This window comes from Dermacentor albipictus, chromosome 9 (assembly GCF_038994185.2).
Source record: "Dermacentor albipictus isolate Rhodes 1998 colony chromosome 9, USDA_Dalb.pri_finalv2, whole genome shotgun sequence".
NCBI classification, from domain to species: Eukaryota; Metazoa; Arthropoda; class Arachnida; order Ixodida; family Ixodidae; genus Dermacentor; species Dermacentor albipictus.
In genome coordinates, this window is record NC_091829.1 from 54,105,997 (window position 1) to 54,133,182 (window position 27,186).

General features: G+C 48.3%; 2 protein-coding genes across 5 annotated transcripts in view; one reads left to right on the plus strand and one right to left on the minus strand.

Moving 5' to 3' along the window:
• LOC139049893 (uncharacterized) overlaps positions 1 to 27,186 on the plus strand; it is a 32,327-nt gene that overhangs the window by 3,511 nt on the left and 1,630 nt on the right. Inside the window, exon 4 of one of the 3 annotated variants that reach the window (XR_011508650.1) lies at positions 9,839 to 10,078. The exons of 1 other annotated variant lie outside the window; for it this stretch is intronic. The gene's annotated coding sequence lies outside the window, so the exon portion shown is untranslated. Of the gene's footprint in view, positions 1 to 9,838; positions 10,079 to 20,787; positions 20,928 to 27,186 lie in introns of those variants that run through there. One more of the 3 variants, XM_070525765.1, reaches the window with a different exon arrangement.
• LOC139049891 (uncharacterized) lies at positions 323 to 26,716 on the minus strand. 2 transcript variants are annotated; one of them, XM_070525761.1, is made up of 9 exons: positions 26,445 to 26,716; positions 24,027 to 24,373; positions 20,839 to 21,843; positions 13,271 to 13,687; positions 9,773 to 10,032; positions 8,425 to 8,814; positions 7,238 to 7,514; positions 4,140 to 4,414; positions 323 to 944 (listed from the first exon to the last, which is right to left on the minus strand). In XM_070525761.1, exons 1-9 carry the CDS (start codon positions 26,629 to 26,631, stop codon positions 563 to 565), a joined length of 3,540 nt encoding a protein of 1,179 aa, XP_070381862.1. In that variant the 5' UTR covers positions 26,632 to 26,716; the 3' UTR covers positions 323 to 562. The 2 variants fall into 2 exon arrangements, with proteins under 2 accessions (XP_070381862.1, XP_070381861.1); XM_070525760.1 differs by having other exon boundaries at positions 4,140 to 4,417.

Below are 27,186 nucleotides of genomic sequence, written 5' to 3' on the forward strand. Positions count from 1 at the left end.
TTTTACTCACTGATTGGTGTAATGACTCCTCAACTAGCCGTACTGACCATGTATCCTGATGCTGCCAGTCATTTTGTATATCTTTTAGTACTATATAAGCATTCGTGCTCGTGCTTCACCTAAGCACGAGCAGAAGCCTGAGTAACATTCCGCTGAGTCAGGCATCTATATCCATGAAATATACAAACGTATAGGAATTGGTAACTGCACATTGGCCATTTCATCAGCATTTGTTTGACGCTTTCTTGAAAGCGTATGTCCAGTGATGACACCAATACGCTTACCAGCACAAAGGACATAATTATCGGACAAAACAAGCATGATGCTCTGATAAAATATTCGCAAAGTCAATTATGATGCACGATTTGCTTCGTCGTAGTAACCGAGTGTGCACGAAGAGTATACGTGAAACTTTGTGAATGCGTTCGTAGCAATATTAAAAAAAATAGACGACGGATCACAGTATGTCAATAGGGAACATGTGGAAATAACAATGAAATCAGCTTGCACCTTCGTCGTTAGAAAACGAACGAAACGGGAGCGTCTCTCTGGCAACGGCTGTTCACATGAGCGCGCACTTTACCGCGGGGTTCATCGGACTACCGGTGTCGCAACCGAACGCGCCCGCGAAACCTTGGACGTTGCGAAACGCCTCGTCGCACTCGTCGCCGCGGAAGGGCGGCAGGCTGTCGCTTCCCCGGCAGAGGGCGTAGCAGGAGGCGATGAAGAACAGCGCCACGCTGCCGTAGTTCTCGAAAGCTTCGAGGCGCGCGTCGCCCTCTGTCGAGGAACCGACGCGGTACGCCTCGAGCGACACCTCCGTGGCCAGCGTGCGAAGGAGGTGCACGGTCCTGTAGATTCTGGGGCCGTCGCGGGGTCGGCTGGCGTTTCTGGCGCACTCGAAGGACCGAAGGAAGGAGAGGCCGTCCGTAGCGTCACGGTATCTGGGAGAACACACACACACACAAAAGAGAATTAATGCTGATACGATAGGTTTTAACGTGTTGGAATGCATGATGGGTTATGAGGAGCGCCAGAATCGAAGGCTGGCGTTTTGTTTTGAAAGACTCTGCTTTGCACCCAAAGCGCGGTACACAGGCGCTCTTACGTTCCGCCTCTGTCGGAAGGCGGCCAGCGTAGTCCGGAATCGAACCCGCTACCTCATGCTACACAATGCTGGAGACTCTACAAGGCTGGAGACTCAACTTTCAAAAGAGGAAGATGGGACACCCTTTTCTGTGCTCGATGCTCTTAGAATATTGCAGCGTAACATTTTCTCGTCAACGACATGATGCGATGCGGTGTTGTGAGTCGTTTGAATACCAGCATCTTCCCTGTCGTGAACACATGATCACCTCTGCGCAGATCGGGTTAGAATTATGTGTCCATCCTTCCGTGGGTGTCGCTTACAGCGGACGTTGATTGGCTAATCCAACGGACCGAATGCAGGTACTACATTGAGGCGTTGCACAAAATACTGCGTCAACAAGGACGAGGCAGGCATGAAAGTTATGAATCGTGAATAAGGGTCCATGGTTGTCGACGAGACACGGTAGAACAGTTTTGAAGACTGAAATACAACTGCCTGAAAAGTACCTACTCCTAAGGAGAACTGAAAAGTTGCAAACACCGTCGGGCACACACGAAGGAAATGATGCGCTGTCCTTTTTTTCCGTAAACTGCGATTTGGCAAGTGCCACCATGAGTCATTTAAAGAGGCGCATATTGCTTTGACTAGTCATTCATAGTGTATACTTATAGAAACCAAGGAAAAATGAAGGCAGTAGTTGCCTTCACAAGGGCCAATAAGGCTAGTAATGCGCGATAATTTGTACAGAAGCCTCCGTGATCTTTCGCGGGACCCTATTTTATATAAGCTCCGATATTGCTTGCGGTAGCCTGACTACGGTTTGATTTAACTTTGAAGGCTCTTTTAGCTGTGGTTTCGCGACTAACCATGACACGCTAAGAGTATATTGTACACGCACTGGTGTAGCGGCACATTTGAGGGTGCCAACAGGAGCGTTCAAAACTTCTAAGGTTGATCCTATAAAGATGCCTACCAGCATTAATGGCCAATAGCAGCGCGAGCCAGCTTGATATAATTTTTCAGTGCTCCAGTCTTCCAGTATAAGAAAGTACATCAAATAATTGATGCTCTCAGTGATGACATTGTGACAGTTCACTCCATTTCTACTGTCATGACAACAGAATCGAATATTAGCCATAGGCTTCCCATAGTTGAAAAAATCGGGTACAAAATATCTCGGGATGACTTTGGGCGTTAATGTCATTAGCATTGAAGTAATGTAGAGACACACCGTATTGCCATTGCCGAAACGCGTCATGTATGAGGCGTGTATATACTGCAGGCAAGCTCCTCTATCGGCCAATTCCACTGAACGAACGCTGGGCCATCTAGCGCCGCTGCCGCGAAATGCGTGCACGTATGAATATATATTCATACAAGATTGCTTGAATATTTATGCCGCCGGTTTGACTCTGCCCAGTACCGTAAAAATCTTGAAGGATCTTTTATTTTAATGCGAAAGCATTATATGGGCCCCATTACGCGAAAATCCGTCGTAGTCGGCGTGACCGAAAGATGGTACCAAAAAAAGGCCGATGGCGCAAGGAGTATAAAACACGTCAAAAGGTGCTTGGATTGACGTCAAAGTTCTTGGGTAGGTTCCTGTAAACAAGGTAAATTAATGAGCTTGAAAAAAAAATTGACCGATTTCGGTCTGGGTAGGAATCTATCCCGGGCCACCGCGGTGCGAGACTAGCACGCTTCCCAGACGCCACGGTGGCTAGAGGTGTGGCTTACTGAATGCGACATTGGGCACGTGACGGCGCAGCCAGTGGGGATGAGGTAGCGCCGCGTCATGAGTGTATAAAATGAGCGTGATCATGACGTTTCGAGGTCTACAAACTGCGTAATGCTTATGCATTCCCACACGCAAGCAGTCTTAAGCGTCTCTGCCGAATTTTTTTTCTTGTAATGGAAGAGTGACACATACCCAGTGGGAAATACCCAGCGGGACATATTAAGTGTCCTAAGTTGGTGCCACAAAGGTTCATTGACGCGAGGCACATACCGAGTGGGTTGTACTTAGGGGCCACAGTCGCCGCCAAAGAGCTTCGTTGCATAGGTACAGTCGCGGACAGAATAAAATGGACCACGGGATCTCCGAAAACGTTCAAATCCAGAGCAGCCTGTAGCAGTAACCAGTAAAACTTCCCACGACAACGTTGTTAGCATATTCTAGTCGAGGTCCAAAATGCAAATACCAGATTTCGTTGTGAGGTTGCGGAGATATTCCGCTTTTTCTTAGATTTCATGGTCTGTAATATTCTGTCCGCGACTGTATATACCCTGTGGGACATGCCGTGTCCCATGTCGGCGCGAAATAGGTTCATCGATGAGCGGCGCATGCTCAGTGAACCCAGGTTGGTGACCCAGTGAGCCCAGGTGCTGACGGAACCAAGTTCCTTCAGCACAGCAGGCCAATGTTCTACCCGTTAGACTACGGATACCCAGTGACCCAAGTTGGCGTTGAAGAGGTTAGACGAGGACGGACCGACCGACCGAACGCGAATTGGACGAAGTTCCAAGGATTGTTGATCGCATCAAAAATTAGGAGGAGGAAATTTTGCAGTTGAATATAGGCAATAGGAACACCGTCTGAATATGTCAATATCAAAACGGGTGTGGTATAGTGTCTCCCCCAACGAGATCTCCGTGTTATCATATATTTATGTTTCGTAGTAGTCTAGCTAGATGGCGCAGCCCCCTTCTGTCATGTGATGAGCTTGGACCACTCAGGAGGTGCTATCTGGCGTGTGGAGTCTTTTTTTGGTAATAAACGGCCGCTAGCCGGCTGCGTCCTTGTCCGGTGTTCATCAGGGGCAGTTGGCTCCGCGTCTCCTTCTCTGCGTCGGGCGCTCGCCGCGCGTTCGCTGGGCCGCCGGACCCCCGCTTGCCTGCCGCTGCCGACACAACAACGGGCAACTGCTACGCGGTGTCCATGAAATGCTGCTAAGACACAGTGAGGCCCATCTACACACAGCTCAGTTACATTGCGAACACAGCGGCTTGGAAGCCCGAACTGGCCTGTCGATCTACACGAACTGGGTACCTGTAGAAGAACAGCTGGCTCAGGGCGTCGGCGACGTAGTTCCCGAGGCCCGCTTGGTTCATGGACCGCGTGCCGCTCTCGTCGAAAGAAGGGAACGTGAGAGCGTAGGGCAGCAGCGCGAGGTCGTAGTCTGGAAGCAGCACGAACCACTCGGCGTACTCGATCCTCTCGGCGGCCAGCAGGTAGCGCACGTCCAGGTGGTTCGTTTCGAACAGCTTCCAGTTGTCCACCAGAGAGCTGCCCATGTCTCCCAGGCTTGAGACGGTTGGCGCCGGCTGCTGCGCGAACGTCATGAAGGGAGGTGGGAGGGAGAAGCAGTGTGCTGCTCAGGTTTAGGCGAATGAGACCTGTCAACATTGCAGGTCTCTAACTGATGACATTCTGCAAGCTCACGAACTCTTTGCAATTGACGGGAGCGTGGCGATTCTCGTGCTTCACGTCATGAAGGGAGGTGGGAGGGAGAAGCAGTGTGCTGCTCAGGTTTAGGCGAATGAGACCTGTCAACATTGCAGGTCTCTAACTGATGACATTCTGCAAGCTCACGAACTCTTTGCAATTGACGGGAGCGTGGCGATTCTCGTGCTTCACGTCATGAAGGGAGGGGGGAGGGAGAAGCAGTGTACTACTCAGGTTTAGGCGAATGAGACCTGTCAACGTTGCAGGTCTCTAACTGATGACATTGTGCAAGCTCACGAACTCTTTGCAATTGACGGCAGCGTGGCGATTCTCGTGCTTGTTATGAGATGAGACCGCCTCCTTTGTTAGGGAGCTGGAGGAATAATGTGATGTCTGCGATCTGCTGCTATGCTGATACGTGAGATATTGTGAGCGCATGTTTTATATCGTACATTACAGTTCAAGAATGCATCTTCGGAGCCGCCCTTAACACGTCTAAAAGGTCCCGCATTTTGGTGCACTGTGCGCGTTTGTGATCCTTTGCGTCGGCTCTCGGGGCTGTATTCGAAAGAGTCGTGGTCATGTTCAGCTAAAGGAAGAAGGAAATGCGATTTATACCGACTTATCAGCAGCGCTTCGCTATTAGGGTGGTGTTAAACCAGTCGATGCCTAATTATATATTTCGATATTTGTATAAGCATATCTGTTTGAACTTAGTATGTTCTTCATTAACGATAGCGAATCAATTTATGAGGTTCAACGTCGCGAGGAGGCATACGGGATATGAGGGATATGAGGATATATGAGGTTCTGTTGGTTGTGGGCTTCGGGTTAATTTCAATCGCTTAGCGCTAATAATGTACGCCTAAGTCTGGCTACGTAAGCGTTTTCATTCCCTCGTCACAATGCCGCCGCCGTGATCATGCATCGAACCCCCAACCTTGTTCTCAGCAGCAGAAAGCCATAATGACGCAGCCACCGGGTCAGTTTTCGACTTACACGCATATGCGCTGCATTTCTCATCAACTCCGCAAGCACTCCAACATCTACTCGTAGAGCTTCTGCCGTCATGCCTTGACTTCTTTCGTATGTCACATTCGTCTCAGAGCTAACACTACAATCGTGGCGACTAGGCGAGTTACAAGACTTATTCCAGCGGCAGGCGCTCGTAGTTGCATTCGGTTTAGACGAGCGCGCTACGAGCATCACCACATGGCCTCCGAGATTGTGTGCTGTGCGTTGCACCGCTAGATCTCTGAGGCCATAATCACCTCGTTGGGCGCCACGCTACACACGTACGGAACTCGAGGTCACTTGGCCCTTACCTATGCTTTACGCATTCTTTGTGAGAAAAAGCTGAGCGAGTTCAAGTAAGAAGGCGCTTTTCGTGCGTTTGTGTTTACGGTATTCTATGCGTAATCTTTCATGCCGCGTACTCATATGCCAATGCAGAGCGTCATCTAGAAGCTCCCGCGCCATTATGGCGCCGACAGCGAAAGTAGACGACGCTCAGTCAAGACTTCTTCACGCGACATCGAAATGAGCTTGAAACGAGTGAGATCAGAGGTTTCACTTTCTTTCTGCGATTTTAACCCGACCTCTTCCGGCACTGTTTCTTGTTTTTCACGTGCATTGCATCCAATCATCACACCGCGAACAGACACAGCACTTGAGGCCATGAAGACGATCCTCCCATGCAACCACCTTGGCCAAAGGGCACATGATAATGCTTGACAAAGTTATTCCTTGGAATGGTGAGAATGATAGCCCACAAACAAACGTCATGAAATAAAATACCGGCAGCGCATGCCTTTTGTGTTACGGCTTCTCAGGCTGAAACATTATAAGTGCGAAACTATAACAGAAACCCGGAAATTCTTTTTTTTTGGGGGGGGGGGGGGGTGCGCCTGTGGGCATGACCTCCAGGATCGGCCCATGCAAGAGGCCACCTTTATACTAGAAAGCTCGCCATTGTGCATAGCGTTCGCAGCCAGCGTTTCCCAGTAAACATTCCGCATACCTAAGCTGCAGTTGCCGGGAAACTTGAGACGCAGTCGGGGACCTTTGAAAGCTAGTACGTTTTACTCTTAAAGTGGCTTTTCTTAAAACGATGCGGTGTTACCCAGGCGAAGGCGGTGGACGGTGTCGCGAAATGGCGCAAAAATGTTTGTGGTCAGCCCAATGTTCTGCATCGCTAAATATTGATCTCCACGTGACAGAGATGATCTTGTCCTTTCGACAAGATGTCCCTGTCAACACAACAGAGATCACTTTCGCAATGACAGATGTGATTTTGCCTTCTTACCATTAGGATGTAATGTTGTCACACAGAAATTTCTGTTGCCTGTCGAGGGGTTTATGTTGTAACAAAAATGCACTTAATAACGAAAGGAAGATTCTCGAAAGGGCAGTGCGATATATTCTGCTGCCTTTTCTGACTCGGAAGGACAAGTCCCAGACAAAACAGAGTACAGCGTAGAATCGTTTGAATTATTTCAGGCCCTGCTTTCGCATGTGTCGCAGAGCTGCAAACGTCATTCATAGCATGCTGGTCGCATTTAAGGCTACCGTGACTAAGCTCAAGTGCGAAGGGCGTGCAATTAAGAACATGGGACTGCAGTACTTTGAATTCCTTCACGAAAGGATGACTTGTGGAAATCCGTGGCTAGAACAAAATGGGCGCTTCTGGAACAGTTCGATACCTCAGGAGATGGTTGTTCGAAGTGCGGATTGAAGTACTCGATGGGAAAGGTGGAGGAGGGCCAGTCCCGGACCACGGTGACGTTGGGGTTCCGGTGGGGCCAGTGATCGAGGCGGCGCGCGAACGCCTCTCTTGTGCCGGCCACCACGTTTCGCGCGGCTGTCATGGCTCGGTCCGAGAACATCTCGTCGAAGTACTCGCGAAACAGCTCGCTTCCGCACAGCAAGTACGCCTTGCTCAAGCAAAGGGCGCCGTGGTACATGTCCATGCTGTCCTCGCTGCAGAGAGCATGACAGTGTTGAAGCCACACTGCGGTGCGCGGCGGGAATAAAAAAAACTGAAACATGACTGGAAGCTGAACATAGGTTCAATTTAAGGAAGCAGCACTACAGTGGACGTATTCAATAATGATTACAAGTCGCATCCACCGGAACCTTGTTCAGCTACAATGGCGCTGAGGTGGAACAGCGACACCACACATAGGAAACGATGCTTACAGGCCCAACGTTTCAACTAGGCGGGTGACGAAGTAGCATTTTATAAGTCAAGCCACTTTTACTGGTACATTCGAAAGTTGGGGGGTGTTTCGCGAAGCGGAAATTGTCAACCAGTCGGGAGTAGCGCAAAGGAGCAAAAAGAACTTGCATGAATTTAAGAGCCACGAAAGGTGTATAAGCTGGTTTCATTTGTACCTTCGTGCTACACCACTGCCGGGCGACAGTTATCCCCTTCATCAGTCTCTTCAAGCGTCTCCTCACCGCACGTAGAGAGAGAGAGAGAGAGAGAGAGAGAGAGAGAGAGAGAGAGAGAGAAACTTTATTTATAAACGATTTACGTGCAGTGGTCGGAGACCCTTTAGTCCAAGGCCCCGCTGGCCTCGGCCGCCCGCTTGACCTGTGTTATGAAGGACTGTTGTCCCGCCAGGTCTGAGCTGGTTAGCTGTGCCTCCCATTGCTCCATTGTGTGGTGTGTTTTATCAAACGGGTGTGATTCACAATCCCAAGTAATGTGTTGTAGTGTTGGTATGCCTCCGCACCACGGGCAGTCGGGCCTGTAGCGAGTGGGGAACATGGCATTCTGTAATTTAAGGTCGGGGAATACCCCAGTCTGAATTTTGCGCCAGCTGGCGCCTTCCTCTCCACTGAGTTGTGTGTGTCTCTGAAACATCTGAACATTGATCGCTCTCACCGGACGTAGAAGTTGGCGAGCAGCCGTCGGTTGGCGTACAAAGCCGCGGTTTGCACGGTGCACCAGGAGAGGAACGAATGCATATCCCTCTCGCCGTGCACTTTCCACAGCTCGAGGAACGTGCTCACGTAGTCAGGCTGGGTCGACTCGAATGTCACGTGGTCCGAACCGTCTCCGTACCGGTCCAGCTCCGCGAGCCACCGTGCCTCGGTTAGCCCCGGTACCGTCTCGAACAACACGGCCGAGTCGAGTATGGAGCTGTGTTGGGATAATGTCATGGAGTCGCGGAGCCTGAGCAGTAGTGGTCCATAAAGGTCTCTGGTGACGCTGAAATTGACGGTGCCTTGGGTGGCTTCCACCGATAATTCGGCAAAGCTTCCGAAATCCTCCCTGCACGGGACATCAAGGAAACGTCCAGGATTCGCATATTGGCACAACCATAAGATACAACAGATTGAGTTGCTTGAAATGGACAATATTAAGAAACGCAATAGATTTATGACACGGTAATATCTTACGCATTCGATGGATGTTTTCTGACAACTGTTTCCACTGCGACTGTGGAGTGAAAGTTTTGTATACTGCCCTCCAAAATTGTGTTAAAATGTGCAAATGTACTAATTTGACAAAAATTACGAAATTTGAATAATAGATTTCGTAGAAAGCCTGCAATTACCGTCTTGTATAGCGTGCTGTCGTGGCTGAATTTCATTTATTCAATTTATTTGAAATGCTATTTAATGCGGTTGTCGTCCATAACTGAAAATGGAGGAGACTCTTGGGGCGTAAGAACTTGATACAAAACACTTTTCAATGCAATTGCTCAAACGAGCACTCGTTTCACATTCATTGAAAAAAAAAATCGTACAAGACACTCCAGCTGAATGGGTTTGTGTGTTTGACATAGTATTACTCGTTGATAAAAATTTACCCGGAACCGAGAAGGTGCGATAAAAAGTTACGACGTCTTGAAAGGATGTGCAACAAGTTCGCTGGGGTGACCCCTTGCCTTACTTATGCTCGCGTTCTTTATGGGTTTGCGTCTGGTCCAGATGGACCATATTCTCAACTGAACACGATGTTAATGTTTAGTGCTGTTTTAACTCAGCGTTCAGAAGGTTCTTGGGGTATAGGAACCTTGTGATGCGTTTGTATCCATAGGCTTTGTGCAGCTTTTTATACATTTTCATCGGCTGCCGTCTGATACTGGCAATTTACTCTCCTCTGACCACAAGGTTTTGTGCCAATTCCAGGTCAGATGACAGCTCCAGAACTGCTTTCGCTATAGTGTGCACGCTGCCCTAGAATTGTTGTCAATGCAGCGACCACTGCACAACGCGATGCCTACCTGAGCGTCTCGAAGTAGTCCTCCGCTTCTTCGACATTTGAACCCAATTTGTCGTGCTTCTCCCAGATGCGGCGGAACCCTCCGCGCGGTTCTAGCAGAACCCTGGTGGTGTTCTCTGCGCGCACGATGGACACGTCCAACAGGGCACTCCAGTGAAGCTTGAGTGACGTGTGCAGCCACGTGCGGAGGAGGTCCACAGTCTGCGAGTCTCTGGGAACTCGGGGCCACACGATGCCCGCCTGAAGTAGCGCCGCCTTCACCTTGCGTTTCAGAAAGAAAGGAACCAGAAATGTCTGAATCGTGCAGGTGAGGGGGGGTTTCGGGCATATCTTTGAAAATGTCAGTTTGCTCGTTCTAATGGCGGAGAAAATGCTCCGATGTAGTAAAGAACGTAAACGACCATTCTTCATGTTATGTGCTTGCGTGTCAGTGAAAGTTCATGGCATCAAGGTGCAAACCGCAGTGGTCAACAATGACCGCGTACCACCGGTGCTTCACCAACTGTTGTGGTTGACCGCACCCGCTACCCAGGCACATCAAGCAAACATAAGCAGCAGAGTTTCCTAGCGAGACACTATACCGCAATCTAGACTTTGAGTTGGAAGACGTGGCACACTTCAGTTCGAATGTTTTCAACTGGATGATACAGCGCTGGGACGAGGTCATCAAGAGGAACGGCTAAGAACCTTCCCAGCGAGGGCAGACTCACTGTGTTTACCATGCTCATGTCATCTAGAATTCACCGCACGCTTGTGCACTTCTATGGAGTGTCCACTTACTGTGGCTATGTCGATCGCTGGTACGAGTGTGCCTGTGGTACAAGGTTCAAGGTCCGCTATGCGTGAGAGCTGTGCCTTTTGGCGACTGAAAGAGCAATTTACTTTTTCACTCCAACAAATGCTGCACTCATCGCGTTCCTTTGACACCACCTTCGTTTGTAGAAATGTTATATATAAATAATTTACAGTGATTTCAGATAAAATGATCGTACAGCCGTTAGACTACGATAGAACGACGTGAGAGCGGATCATGCGGAAGTGGTCGAGTGAGGACTTCCTGACTGGGTCTTTTGTGTAAGTGTGAGATGAAGGAAACATTGAGAAGTGTTTCAGTCCAGCATTTCGCGCGCGTTGTGATAATAGAAATAATTGCAGCCCGAAGTGGCAGGCCTCGAGCTAAGCGCGTGGTCTCGGGCTTAGTAAACTCGAGTAACAGAAACGGGACTGCTCCAACGAGGAATTGCCGAAATAAGTGCATGGATGGCGTGCGGTTAGACAGCTCCCCTGCCTTGTGCGAGAGTGAGCTACACATCCTTGCAACTGCCCTGACGAGAGCACAAGGTAGCGGGATCGAATCCCGGCCACGGCGGCCGCATTTCGATGGGAGCGAAATACGAAAACACCCGTGTGCTTACATGTAGGTGCACGTTAAAGAACCTCAGGTGGTCTAAATTTACGGAGTCCTCCACTACGGCGTGCCTCATAATCAGAAAGTGGTTTTGGCACGTAAAACCCCATAATATAATATGTAGTTGCCCTGACGAAGACAATTCCTCTTGGCGAAACGCTGGTCTTAAGCTGGGGATTCTCTTGGTCGTCCACTGATGATCAACACCAGAAAGTTAGCAAAAGGTTCGTGTAGGTGGCACCTGTTTAAAGAATGAAAATATGTGGAGATGGAGGTACACATCGGTTTAGAGGTCCTAATTTGGTTTATTAAGGCGAGGAAGCAATTAATAGACGACTGCGTCAGATTAAGAGGCCAATTTAATCAACCGTACGTGGCACCGTATGTGACGTAACATTTGTGCACATTGGGAGAGTCTCAATTACAGTCGAACAGTAATCTATCCTTTTGTGTAACTTGTGAAGCCCCACAGAAATATTGCGTTGTCACATGCTAAATACCATGGACCCGAACAACCCTGCGTCTATAATGACCGGAAAGTAGCAAAGTACTTGTGTCTGCGGTGCCAGGAGGCGTCAGAGCTTGATGCTTAATCGAAACAATATAAGTGCCAATACAAGCTGTGAAGCATGCTTCCAGAAATCCGTTCATCATGTTCCCGATAAGTTGTCAGATGTGTTGAATAGCCTTTGCGTTGCCAAACTTTGTCACACTGCACAACAGGCTGTAATGTTGCCCTGTGTAACAGCGCTGTCGAAAACAAGCGACAGCATTAGCCGGCATGCGCAACCATGTGTTCACGCTTTATTACATCTTTCTTCGCGCACCTTGTGGCGCACTTTATGATGCCTTGATAGGTAGCATTTTTTTACTATCTTGAACAGTTTCGTTGAGCCTGCCTGTGGCGCTGTAAATTCCTGCCTTACACGTACTGTCGCTAAGGGTTAGCTACACGCGAAGGTACGTAGTACCTTTACTTCCTTTCTCTGTGGTTGCTTCAAAGATGGCATATATTGAGAGCACCACTCTGGCCATGAGTGTTAACTATGCCAAACGAATTTCTCTATATTTCAGGTTTATCATATCGCAAATTCTTGCTACAGGCTGAAGTTGAATTGGCATCTTTGTTCGCTCTACTGAGTGTTCTCGTATTTCACAGTTACTATATTCGTATCATAAGAAGTCAACAAACACTGACACCAAGGACAACGTAGGGGAAATTAATTTTGCTTAATAAATGAAATAAAGAAACGATAAAAAATGGAAATGAAAGTGTATGAAAAAACAACTTGCCGCAGGTGGGGAACGATCCCACAAACTTCGCATTTCGCGTGCCATGCTCTACCAGTTGAGCTACCACGGCGCCGTTTCGCCACCCACTTTCTTGGGTATTTGTTTCCTAGTAGAAACCTGGGAGTGTTAGCCAGCGCCACCACTTACAGACCTTGGCGGCGGATGTGGAACATCCTTTCTGCCGCAGGTGTCACGAGAACGTGATCTTTTCGGGTGAAGGCAACCGGTCAATAAGCCCACACACGCTACCTGAAGGCATCAATGTTGCCGGATTCGAAACCTCGTTATGATGACTAATAAAAATCGGGTCCCTCGGTTAACCCCCGTTCTTAGAGTTACTATATTGAGTTTCTGCTTCCTATCTGCGTTCATCGAGATAGGGAACGGGTTCGACCTATCCGAATTAAAGCCCCTTAAACTTCGTAAAGTACTGCCACGCTTTGAAGAATGCCGCCTCCTCCTCGCGCGCTCTGGCCGAGGCCGATGCCACGTCGCTATTGGCCTAATAGCATCACGTAGGCCCTCGCGCCGTGCATCAGCGCCATTTTTGCTCGAGAAGCGTCTACGGAGTGGCGAGGAGCGCATGTTGGCGCCGTTGCTACGCTCGAGCAGTGTAGGCGGCGCCACGATCGAGAAGCGAGCGTGAAAGAGAGGAGAAACGAGGAGGAGTGAAGGCGGAGGAGGAGAGTGTCACTACTTTACGAAGTTCAAGGGGTTTTAATCCGAATTCCTGTAATCTGCGGCCCGTTCCTTCGAGCGCACTCTTCTCATTGGAGGCCCCGGGCTCCGCCCGTATACCTTGGGCAGTTCGTCGGCGTCACCCGTGCGCACAGCGTCGCAGCTGCGGTAGAAAGCTGCCGCCCTCGCGAGTGCGTTCTGCGCCTTGTTTGGGACAGGCAGTGAGCGGAGCAGGTAGGACATGCGGCGCAGCTGGAACAGGAACGCCTCCTCGCGCACCGAGAGCTGGTTGCGACGCCGCCAGCCGTCGCACACGAAGCGCGTGAAGCTCTCGCACGGTTTCAGCGTAGTGTTCACCGAGTCCACGAGGCGGCGCGCGTAGTTGTTGCACGTCTCGGTGCGACACGAGGCGGCCACGCTGCGCAGTCGGCTGTAGTCGAGACCGATGCGGCCCAACACGACGAGGAAGGATGCCACCACTGCGGTCAGAAGCAGCCCGCACAAGATGGCCGCCGTTGGGTGCTTCTTGAGAAACTTCTGCGAGGCGCCGACGAGAGCAACTGAGCGTCACGTTAACTGTACGCGGATTCACGGGCAGAAGTTTGCTGGCAACGGGCACGGCAGCGCATCTGGCCGTAACTGACAGGTCTAACCTGAAGCTTTATGTTCACTGTAGTGCACACGGCCAATTTCTGGCTGCACGGCTTGGTCGCGTTGAAATATTTATCCTGTGGCACCTGCAGGCGACAAGCTTTTGTCCCCAACCGTAGCTGAGATGCCGGTAATATAATTAGAGAAGGATAAATGACAACCACTGGCTTTACTGGTGAGAGTGGGCGGCCGAAAAGAGGCTCCAAAGAAAATATTTTCGATGCGAAAGCGTCAAATTGCCCATTGAGCGAAAAAGCCAGCGGCCTCTGCAGCAGCGAAACGGTACCGCTAGTGACGCTGGTTCGGGCCTCGATGGAGCGGGAGTAACGCAACACAGGCTATAGCGCGCCAGGTGTTGTGCGAGGGGAAAGGACATTGCCGCGACGCCACGTCACCAGCCCGCCTCGACGGAGCAGGTACGGTGACGTGGCGTCGCGTCGATGCCCCGTTGGTGGACCCTGCCGCTTTCTCGATCTCTAGTCGCCCACGACGTCGGTGGCATGCGGCGTCCTTGATTTCTTAGAAATAGCGTCCAAATGATTCCGGTATACAGCAAACATGGTAACGTAGAGACTGTACAAAAAAAAAGACCCGCACCAATTTAATCGCAAAACTCGATAGCATACCCCACAGCAAAACTCGAAAACATCACTCGCAGTGCAACGCTCGAAGTGCCACTTAGTGGCGTTCAATGTGCTTTGGCATTTACAAACCAAAAAAAGTTCTTAGGTGTTCTCAGATTTCTTCCATCTAGCAGCTTGAGCGGTAAAACATGTCCATTTTAAGGCCGCATCGTGGTTTATAGTGTAGCGTGTAGCACTTTAGCATATTTATAGTATCCCGCGAAAAGTAGCAGGCCTCAGAAACATGTCTGAGAAAGGGGCACGTTCAATACATTTATCTTTTAGATTGACTGGTGATAAAAGGGGTATAATGTTATATAATGCACTTCTTCGTCTTTTGTATAATTTTTCTTGTTTGAATGGGAAACGGCTAAATTTATTACGAAAGTTTCAGCTCTAAGCTTTGTTTTCTAATTGCTGTCATGTTAAGTAGTTCGAAACACATTTTTTTGTCCCATTTTATTTATTTTATTTATTAATACTGCAATCCCCACCGGGATTTTAGCAGGGTGGGTTACAATACATGAGAGAAAATACAACATAATGGCAAACGAAACATATGTACATGCCTAGGTCACAGTCAAGAAAGAATAAAAGAAAAATTAAGCAAAACATTTATCAAATGTGCAAATGAAATAGCCGAACACTCAACGTATAAATCATATAGACAGTCACTATAATATAACCAATTTTGTTTCAGCCATCAAGAAGGGATGCGAAAGCTGACAAAGAGTCTGCTTGAACGATACAGCTGCTGAGATTATTCCAGTCTCTGACTGTTCGTGGAAAAAATGAATACTTGAAAGAGTCATTATGAGAACGAAAAGGTGTTATTGTTAGTTCATGTCTTTGGCGTGTCGAATAACCGGAAGAAAATGTAATCCATTCGCTAACGTCGACTTTATAGTGCCCCTTAACTAATCGATATAAAAATTTTAGTCGCGATGAGCGGTTTCTATCGGATAACGGGATTAGGTTAGCGAGAGCTTGTAGTTCAGTGATTGAGCTACGTCGAAAGTTGTTATAAATGAACTGTACGGCTTTTTTTTGGACATTCTCTAGTTTCAGAATATTACCTTTTGTATAGGGGTCCCATTATATAGCAGCATAGTCTAAGACTGGGAGGACAATGGATGTGTATGCTAATCTTCTTACAGCAGGGGTAGCCAACGTTAATGTTCTTCTTAAAAAGAATAACTTTCTATAAGCATTCGCTGTAACGTAGTGAATATGTTTGTTCCACCTAAGATTGTTTGAAATCCATAGCCCAAGATATTTGTATTCAGACACTTCAGACAAAAGCACATTGTTAAAATTATACGGAAACGATAAGGGCCTCTTCTTACGAGTGATCCGCATGAAAACGGTCTTGTCGAAGTTTATACACATCTGCCACCGCTTACACCAAGAAGCAACACGCTGAAAATCATTGTTTAACAATGCCTGATCAGAGTGATCATTAACCTCCGTATATAAAACACAATCGTCCGCGTATAATTTTATTTTGACAGAGAAGCCTTCTACCATGTCGTTTACATACATAAGAAAAAGGAGTGGCGCTAGGACCGAGCCCTGCGGGACACCCGATTTTACTGGTAACTGGTTAGATCGATGTCCTTTGAACGCAACAAACTGATGGCGATTGTTCAAATACGCCGATATCCAATTAACAAGTTGAGAGTTTTTAAGCAGACTATTTAATTTAAGTAACAATTTACTGTGTGATACTTTGTCGAAAGCTTTGGAGAAGTCCATAAAAATTGCATCAATTTGTTTTACGTTATTTACAGATACGGCAAAATCATGGATAGTACCAACTAGCTGTGTACAAGTCGAGTACCCTTTCCGAAATCCACGCTGGCATTTTGTTAAGATGTTATGTGTATCTGAAAAATCCACGATATGTTTGTGTATTATGTGCTCTAATAATTTACAAGTGTTAGAGGTTAAAGATACGGGACGCTAATTCTTTATAGACTGTTTGGCACCTTGTTTATGAAGTGGTGTTACTCGGGCTGTTCTCCAGTCATTCGGGAGTCGACCTTCTTCCAAGGAACGTAAAAACACAATGTACAAATATTTCAAAACCCATTCGGCATACCTTTTTAGGAAAGTGTTGGGTATATCGTCTGGGCCTGAACTTTTCTTTTCATCAAGTTTTAAAAGCACGTGGAATATACCCTGTTCGCTTATTGATACATCAGAAATAGGGGGCAAACAATTCTCAAACATAGGTAAGACACCATCATCACTAGTAAAAACTGAGTGGAAATGCTCATTAAATAAGTTAGCAATCTTTTCTTCATCATTCAAGTGAATGCCATCAACTTCAAAAACATCGCATTGGTAATATCTGTAAATGATTAGATTAACAATATAGCTACTGGGGGCATGGACGTACCATGGCCCCACCTGGCTGCAGTGCCTTAACAACGTGTAAACTCCGATCGCGTGTGGGTCTTCTTCACCGCCGTGGCGTGTTTTGATTTTCGTCGTAGTGCCGCTGGAATTCGGGTTCATTGCAATGGTGCCGCAGCACCGCTTGTTCTTTGTTCTCATTATAATGTTTTATACACGGTGTGCGAGCGTAGCCTGTGTTTCTCCATGCCAATTCGTGCGAGAATTTACTCTGCCTGCTATTGTGGAAATAGCCTGGTAGCTTCTAGAAACGCTCAACGGTCGTTAAATTCGTGCGCCAAATTTTAAATTGAGCATGCATGCGTGTAGGACGGACGGACGGAAAAAAACTTTAATGAGAAAAGGACTTGCGAGGTTGCCAGCCCGGGCTCAGGTCACTCGGGCATTATGTGCGGGGATGCATAGCCTTTCCACCGCTGCCCGGGCCCGCTGGATAGCCCATAGTTGGTCGTGTAGTTACGAGATAGTCAGAGTGCTTAGCCATCACTCCTCGAGAAGGTCCGGTTCTATGTTGTCCTCTACATAGATTGATCTGATCTCTCTGCATTTCCGTAAGATGTGTGCCATGTCTGCGTGTTCGTGCTTGCAGAGCTTGCAGCTCGCGTCTGGGTATTGTCTTGATTTTACTCTGTTTAAATGTGCCGGGTTTCGGAACGTTCTGATTTGCAACCTTCTCCAATCTGTTTCTTGAGACCTGTCGAGTTGTTTGTTGGGTTGTGGGTATGCTTGTCTTTGTTTCGTATAGTGTGTCAGTATGTCGTGGTACCTGACCAGCCTGTCCCTGTCCTCCTGTATCGCTACTTCGTCGTCGTGTATACGTGTAGGCAACGTAACGTGTTCCATTCGCAACAGTGAAGCGTTCGAACCCGTGATGCGAGATATACGCGGCTCATGGAGCGAAGAATACGCACGGTACAGCGACATACCTCGTAAATATCTGGCCTTTAACTTGTTTGAATATCTGAAGGAATCTTAAAACAAGAAAGGGGCTGACAGATGGAGTAACACATTGTGGTATAAAGTTTGTAAACATGGATAAGGTGCCTCAGAAAGGCTGGGCAACGTTTCGATAGGAGGCCCTATCTTCATCTAAGCCTTGGAAACATCTACCACCAAGGAATCCTGGTGGTAGATGTTCTGGATTTATCGGTAGGGTTGGATTCTCTTTTACTTTCTCGCGGACAACGTGCGTGCACGCCTATATCACATCTTTCGGCTCGGATAGATGTTTATCTCTGGCCGTCTGCGGGCCATGAAATGCAGCTCGTCTACGCAACTTTATGCAGCGAGTACCTTCCTGACTCAGCTTACCAGCAATATTGTTGGCGGATCAATCTCCGCAGTTTTTTTTTTGTTACAAAGAATGTTTTATCACGCGCAACATCTAAGGCCATTGGGATTAGCGCGCTCCTTCATAAACTTGCATAACAAGCGTGTCGTGCCACGTAGTTGTGTCTTGTTCGCATTTGACCCAGATACACGATAACTTGGGCGGCTAAACTTGCTGTAGTACTCTGTATTGAGCATAGAAGACGCCCGAGAAGGGGGGGAAGAAACCATACAAATAAATACTAAACTACGAAGTTAGGTGAGGAGTGATGATATTTCTTGTGTTGTGCGTTTGCGTAATTTTATCTCCGGTTTTTATTATTAGTAGCCAAGGCCGTATTTACTTGCGCTGTTGAATTAAAATACGTCAAACTACCGCGAAGGTTATAGCCAACTGTGCGCTGGCCGCATCATCAAGCCCTACCAATGATTGAGAAGTTGACTTACTGATATAAAGATTTTGAGGAGAGTTGTCTAAACAATTTGAGCTGTCGAAAATTCGAACTAGAGTTGTTTTTCATACAGCTCAGGCCTTGTCGGTACGACCTAAACGTAATCAGTCTTAAGCAAAAACAATTCCCTCCATTGGCTGAAGATATTCACCGATGAGGATAGTAAAGATTATCTTGAAGGCGCCGAGAAACTATCCTCCGTTCTAACATGGAAGTCAGTACTGTTCAGCGTCATTGAACAACGCAATCAAGTAGAAATAAACCTTCTAAATCGTGGGATAACATCGCCGGCCGCATGCTTGCTGTGGCAAAGCGGGGTCACGAACCTTTGAGACGCTGTCTACACAGTTGTGCACAGCAGCAGAGTGAGTCAATACAAAAAGCACTAATGAAAGTAATGGTATTTAAAATGTCTTTCATACATCTTGAAACACTTATTATTGGAACCGTGCTGCAATTTTGAATAAAGTGCAGAATGTTTTAGCGAAATGAGTGGGAAGATGGGCGGCTGAGTGTTTTTACTCTGTGTCAGCATGTTGTATGTAGCGGGTTCACTGCTTTCATTGTTTTCCACAATGTAGTGCACCAGGCATAACTTTCAAGTGGCTGGAAGTGCTTTTCAAGCTCTTAAAAACACAAAATAGTATATGTTCTCATATTTGATGTCCCTGTAGTGAGTTTTCGCATGGAATGGGAAATTTTGTAAACTTGACAAAACTCGCCAAACCATTCAAAATTCTTAATCTTTTCTTCAGCTGTACACTTTCTATCATTCTGAAGATGCAAGAGATGTGGTAAAAGCAACTTTTCAATCAACGGGATAAAGTGGCGTCTCAAAAGGTTGACACTCTACGCAAGAACTATTCCAGAGCCGGCGCATCCAGCGGTGCCACTGGCGCTTAAAAACAAACTTGAAATCGAAAAATACCTAGTTCAACTGGAAAACTATGAAGTACAAAAAAAAAGTGCGGCGTGGCACATTTTTCGTATTTCGCAGGCCTTCTCTCAGGCTTGGAAACAACATTTATGTGGCATGTTTTGAGCTACAGAAAGCTGGAGTGGGAATTTTTCAGGAGTGTGTACATTTTCTCGCTGACACTATTTCTATGATTATAATGCCTGACCAGTTTATTAATTAATAATTATGCCATAAGGCAAATTACAAACCAAAATAATCCGACTTGCTCCAAGCAATGACCAACGACGTTTCCTTGGTTCTGTCCAGCTGCGTGAATCTTACATATTTTCAAATTTTGGCACTAGTTACGTGGGACACGTGGTACATCCATAAGTCATATGTATACGTCGAGGAAACGTACCCCAAATCCAGGGGAAGAGCTAATGAAAGCTTCACATTGAAGCTTGTCTCTGCACTAAAGCTGCAAGCTTTCACCTGCTATTCTTGTAGCATGGATACAGCTTACACTCTTTTCAAGTATGTGCTCCATCAAAGTAAATTCAGAGGTTATTTCCAAACGTGAGTCTCACTTGAGTAAGAAAGTCTGCAGTGGCTAAAAGGATTATTGCTAAGTTGTACATTCGGCACCGAAATTTCGTATGACAATTGTTAATTCCTGAAGCAAGAAACGGATGGGCTCATCGCCCAATTGAGCGGCGTCTTTTCTCACTGAATTGATCATCCACCTCTGAACAGGACCAAGAAGATATACAAGAGAGGGTCAGACCTCACGTTGCAGCACTGAACTGGTATTATCGGCAAACGTGCAGTGGCAAGCTACACATCATTAAACGTGTGCACAAGTAACGTAACGCGTGTTCTGTTAAAGAACAGATGCCGATATCGGAGCCCGTAATCCCAACGAAAGTTACTAATCTCTCCTGTGAGCAGATACTATCCTGCCGTGATGTCGAACCTATCCAAGGTACTCGGTTAACGATCGCCAGTGGTTACGAAGGACAAGCCACGTGAATATGGCCCCACGCGAGTACGTCATTTCGAGCTGGCAGGCATGGTTCGGCGCTTAGCGTGTGCGATACTTCTTTCTCCGCCTGTCCGTCCCTTAAGCACGGCCGCGATATTACTAACGTTGAACAAACTCGCCTAATTATACGCCCTATGGCTAGCACGGTGTTGACCACAGTATCGAGTTAACCTGTCTACTTCACGTGGTCTCTGCATGAATTTCAAACTCGATTGGTGCAGGTTTCACGGTCCGCGCCCAAAGAAATTGTTCGAACAACGAGTTAGGCGCACCTTGAAGGTCCTGTCGGAGGAAGAAGGCTGCATCATGCTGGACTGTGGCGTACTCGTCACGTTGCGCGACGCCTTCACGCAAGCCAGGTGCACGGCGCGACGTCCAGCGAGGCGGCGTAGTGAGCCCGGCGTTGCCGTCGAGGTCGTCAAGGGCGAATCACTCCTGGGGCTCCGCGACGCGTACGACACGGGCGATCCTCCTCGCCGTGGTTCCCACGTCCGCGGGTCGCCGAACCCGCTCGACTGCCGGTGGTGATAGACGGACTGGCCCTCGGCAATTGATCCACACGACGGCGTTGGCGATCGGGACGGCGAGCTCCTCTGGGAACAGGGCGTCGAGACGCCGCTGTGCTGAATGGAGCGAGGGCCGAGCCAGGAGGAGCGAGATGACCACGAGCCCGGGGACGTGGCCCGCGCGAGCCCCTCTTGAGGGCGTTCGACCGCACCGACCAGGGACGCGATTGGCTGCTTACCGACGCTTTGCCGACTCGTCCGAGAAGGAGAGCGGGAAGCGGTGGCAGAAAGCGACGAGACCCTGCCCCCTTTCTGCACGTCCTTATGCAAGTCGACGTCGTCTGTCTCCACGTTGACCCGTAAAAGCGAAGATGGCGGTGTCGCAGAAGAACGGCGACTGTGCGCCGGACCGACGCCTTCTGCGGCCGCGGTTGCAGCTTCCAGTTGTTCGGGAGAGTCGCGTAGTCTTCGGACTGGCTGTTCTGGCTGCTGCTTACGCTTGAGAGTCACGCGGGGTAGAAAATCGGCGGCATCGACGGATTCGCGGCTACCTAACTTTGCCGTCTGTGCGGTAGCCAACTCCAGTGCTCGAAGCCACGGTAGCGCATTGCCTACGGGGATTCGGCCCTGCACCTTTCGAGGGGTATCCGGCAACGCCTTCGTCTCTGGTGTCGGGCGGTTTGCCTTTGCAGCAGGTTTAACCTGCCCTGTCATTTCCACAGCGAGGTGACGACTTTCTCCGGCGAAATATGGCACCGATATTCGGCAAACCTTCAAGAAATACAAAGGAAATACGTTGTGCTATGAGGAGCAGGTATGCAGACATGAAGTGTCTATGGCGTACCGTTTTCTTTTTCAATTATTCTACATAAGTTCGCTGAACTGTTTTGGTACGCATCAAGATAACTTTAGGCGACTCTACTGAAGGATTGTCTGAAGTAAGATGTTCATTCCTTTCAGTTGAATTTAGGCTATTTTTGTATCACAAGCCACGTTATGTTATTTGCTAGGATGCTCTTATTAAAGAAAATTTGATGCATTGCATGAACCAAGGTGGTCTCGTGACACGAATGTAGGACAATAAACGTACCCTAAATGCAACCCAGTAAATTCTCATTAAATGTGTTGAGACCGGCAGGTAGAGGGTCGGCGATCCCGGTAAAGAAAACGTTAATCTCTACGCATAAATCACTTCCTAAGTCCGGTAAAACGTCAAATACCTTCTCCCCGTTTAATGTGACATAACGTCGATCAACGGGTACTCTTTAAGCTTTATCATGGTCGTGCTCAGTTTGGACTATATGGCCACAGACGTGGTTTTCGTGGTTTAAACGCCCTATATCTAAATAGCCATCTCGCTCAAATTTGTTGCGGATCCAGTGCCTTAACAATTTGCATAAAAAGTGCTCGCTATATATTTCCGTTATCTTATTTTCATTCCTTGAACAAGCAGTTCCGTGCTGACGAATCCGGGCTTTCCTTCCATTCCAAACGCTTTGTCTGCGTGTGTGAAAATAGCTTGCCGAATAAAGATTTCGGCAACAATCTGACCTTCGCAAAGCGATATTCTTTATTCACTCATTAGAAAAGGCGATTCGCACTATAGCAACGAGCAGAATTTGGAGTAGTTGAATACGGAGCATTCGACAACCCTGTGGTGTTTCGAAAATCTGATTTTGATTGGTCCAGGCCTAGCTTCTACCGCTACTCGCTACTTACTATTCTAGGAACGCGCCTGGTATAGACCCATATAGACCCACGCCTGGTATAGATCTCGTCGGCGTCGCCATGTTTGATCACGTGATGACGTGTCCATTGCATTCCCTCAGCTGCCTCGGTGTCTAAACTGGATGCGTATGACGCCGCTGCGGTACAGAGAATCGCTGTTCAGGTGGATATCGCAGACGGTGACTGGGTAGACGACACGAATCTTAAGACCTCAGCTTCAAAGGGCATGTAAGCGCTTTTGGAGCTTATAGTACGCCTTGTATCAACGGTAGGAGCAGCGTATGCGATGCTTGTTCTAGATGCTGGGATAGAAATCTATTACAAGCTGCCCAACCTTTTCGATTCTAATTAAGTCTTGATCAGTGCGTTCTGCTCTTCGTTCTTTATCTGCCGACCACATTGACGTGTGTCATTTTTCTGACTCGGTATTGTTCCTCTGTGCGGTCGCCATTTGTTTGTTTATTTTGTGCCTAATCACTCGCAGGTGAGCCCATTTGCGATAGATTTGTTCTTACCGTGTACAAGACTTGGAACGTAGACGTTCTGTTCATTGTAATAGCTTGCAGCAAAGACGTATTATCGCTAGTCACTCGCTCACACTGTGGACCACCGCGAAATGTTCAGCTTCCAAAATTCGTGCGCTGTCAGTGCTGTCGCCGTCTCCCATGCGTCGGTGCATTGATCCCTGCGCGCATCCATCCGCATATTCTTGATACGTGGGTGACAGTGTGTGGACATTTGAGTGCGAGTCGCGGTGGATGTGGATAGGTGCCAGAAACTTACCATACCATGAAGCGGCCGTACTCCCTTTGTCACAGCGAGTGGTATACTCATTCTTGCCGATGTTCCAGATTCGCAGTGATTTCTTGGAAGGATACCGATACAACGCTGATGGATGAGCGAATAAATTTTATCCTCGAGGAAAGCTGTGCTGTGCGAAAGACCGGCGACGCAGATATACCTTGTGTAGCAGCGGTCCGTGAGCTAGGCCACATATATTCATTGCATTCATTTAATATGTTATGTAATACTTTTGCTACGAAGTGCTGCACCCGTTTCGCGAGATTGCGAGATCCGAGATGCCGTCTCTCTCCTCCAGAGTAAAATACTCCGCGAAAAGCTTCTATTACGTCAGGAGTGCCTCGTGAAATACCGCTGTCTCGGTTGCCTGGTATAGTTTCGGTTTTAAGCGTTTCTTTTTTTCGCATTTAAAACTACTTCCTTACCGTTTGCGTAGGCGCGCGTTCTCGTTCGTCTGCTGTTTTTCCGTGTCCATCTCCTTTGCGTCCCCCGCTGGCCTGCGGCGCTAATGCTGGGCCGTCGATGCTGTTCGCCGGACTGCCACTGGATTGCACTGATGCAGTTTCCGAGCGTGACGCCGTGGGGACCGGGCCAACCTTTGGTTCGAAAGTACCGTCGGAGCTGTGCGCCATCGTAGATAGCGGTCGCATCTCACTCTGCTTGGAAAGAACCCGTTGTAGGTCCGCTGTCGGCGGTGCAGCGTTTGTTGGTGTCTTCGGAGAACCGCGAAAGAGGTAAGGGGGATCCAGCTTTCGCATAGACCCCGGTGTATCTGCATTTGGTATGAGAGGCTAATTAGTCGACACATACCTGCGCAATTGCTTCCTGAAAAAAAAACACCTAATAGCGAATGATAGGCTGGAACATGAAAAGCTCATTCTTTCTGTGTGATACCACAATTTTATAGTATTTCCATGCACGACGGAGAAGTGACTGTTTTCTCCAGTTTGTTCGGATAAATCACCATACTTAATTTACGTAAGCACACAGATGGTTCAGCTTTGTCTCGATGAGTGTGTTGACTGGATTACGATGTCATCTCACCTGCAGGTACTTAACGTACTTTACCGGCGTGCTTTGTATACCGGCGGCAACACAATAAGCTGTCACAAGTTCGCGTCAACTTCCTCAAGAGCTGACGTTTACAACACGTTAAGCTCGTCGTTATTTTCAGTGCGACTAGCATTCTTAGGGCACTTCACCCTCTTTTCGGGGGTGGCCTGTCCGACTATCTGTCTGTGTGTCTAACCATTTTGCCGTCAAGCTGGGTCAATGGTAGGACCCGTTGTCTTAAGAGGTGGAGCATCGGGCTGCCGTGCTGAGGGAACCGGCTTCGAAACCAAACAGCCAAACCATCTTGGGTCACTGTGTATTACGCTCCGCGCTTTAATGAACACCTTTGAACCCGATGTGCCACTGGGCATGCGTCGTTCTTCGATGAACCCGCCGTGGTTGCTCAGTGGCTATGGTGTTAGGCTGCTGAGCACAAGGTCGCGGGATCGAATCCCGGCCACGGCGGCCGCATTTTGATGGGGGCGAAATGCGAAAACACCCGTGTACTTAGATTTAGGTGCGCGTTAAAGAACCCCAGGTGGTCGAAATTTCCCGAGTCCACTACGGCGTGCCTCATAATCAGAAAGTGGTTTTGGCACGTAAAGCCCCATAATTTAATTTTTTTTCTTCGATGAAACTCTTTAGCACCAACTTGAGGCACTCTGCCTATGCACCGTCTCTCAATGATTCTCTTTGACGCCCGCTTGGGTAACTATGCGCCACGTAATATGTGCCGCTCTCTGATGGAAACAAAATATATTTACTATTTATTCGGTCCTTGGGTGGAATTGAGCCCGCATCATATACAGATATATTCAGAGAAGTTCCTCAGATAACATTGAAAACATGAACTGCAAACACTGCGGAGCAAAGGTGGACATGATCCACATAATATGGACATGTCCTAGATACAATAAACCAGATAGGGATAGACAATCGTGGGAGACTTTAATGACCAGCTCGAAGGAAGATGATCATGGAGAAGTCATCGGCATGGCCCTGGACACCGCTGAGCTCCAAGGAGCATCAGCCAGCTGAAAAGGGAGGAGCAAACCGAAGAGACAGGAAGACTCTTGACTCTTTGAGGCTCTTTTTGCGGGTGCAAATAAACGTTATTTCTCTCTCTCTCTCTCTCTGAATGTATATTCAACACAAACGCCACGTGCGAACTTCGCTGCGGCGCCGCTGGGTGACCCAGCGTGTCCACAGAGGGAAGCACGAGCGAGGAGCCCGGCTGCATATACGCGCCTCACGCGCCTCGGCGGTGGCAATACGGGGCGTTGCTTCTTTGCTTCATCGCTAATCGCGTTAACGTCGCGACGATCGTCGTTAGTTGGGTGCTGCAGGAGAGGTATTCTACAGGAGTCCACCTACTGCACTGTCCATTTCGGCCTTTCCTGATTTGCGAGGACCGCTCGTCAGTGGCGTAGCTAGGTCACGTGGCACCCGGGGCCCTTAGGTCTTCTGTCACCGCCCCGCTGGGTGTAGCCGGCGGAAAGAGGGGCGTCTCCAGACGTATATGACACCCCGCCCCCCTCCCTCACTGGCCCCTTGTACCCGGGGCCCACGGCCCCCCGGCCCCCCCTGTTGCTACGCCACTGCCGCTCGTCTTCTCCTCGCTCGTACAGCTGCATTCAATCAGCAGCGGCCGAAATGGACAGTGCACTGATGATGATGGTGCACAGATACCACCCTTGTCATTTTTTTTCGAGGGGGTTATCGCTGCATAAGTATCAAAAAGGTTAACATCGACGCGCAAAAAACGCGCAGAGGATCGTTAGGATACTGACCCTGTCCGTGCGCTGACGTCTTGGGTCCAAGGCTCCCCCGGCCCTTCTTGGCCCCCTCCGATGGCGTCGTCTCTCCGCGAACAGGAGAGCTGCCCTCGGTGACGCTTCTATTGCCTTCCCGCAACGGGACAGTCGTGGCCGCGCCGAGTTGCTTGGTTTCCTTCGGAGAATCCCTCGGTGCATTCATCTCCGCCGTACTCGGGCCCGTTGAGGGATTCGTGGATGCAGATCCTGGGAAAGGATTCGGCTCCCAAGCGAGCGACTCTACGAGCTTTCTTCTTCTGCTTCTTCTTAGGTGCTAGCGCGTGAGCACGCGTGTTTAAGCGACGGTGGCCATGATACTGACGAAAGACACGCCCGCTGTGTGCTGACGCGTGTCCTGCAGAACCTTTAATAAGGTTGATCCAATCCATTTGGTATTTCTTTTTTTTATGCTGAAGTGTGTATTTGCTCTGATGTTTTGTTCCTTCAGCTTTCATACAAAAAAAAAACCATTTGGGGTTGACAGTATACTGAAATAAATAATTGTTCCTGGCAATTAAAATTTTAGTTGAACATTGCAGGTTACTAATTTCACTTCAATTTATTTCCTAGTTAGAAAAATCCCCCACTAAGAAAAATCCAACCTACAGAGTGGATTGCGCTATTTCACTGAATGAGGAATAGCCACTGAAGTAACATTAACTTGCTTTTGTAATTGCGCAACCTATATCAGCTGGACGTGTCAGTTAAGTATTGTGGA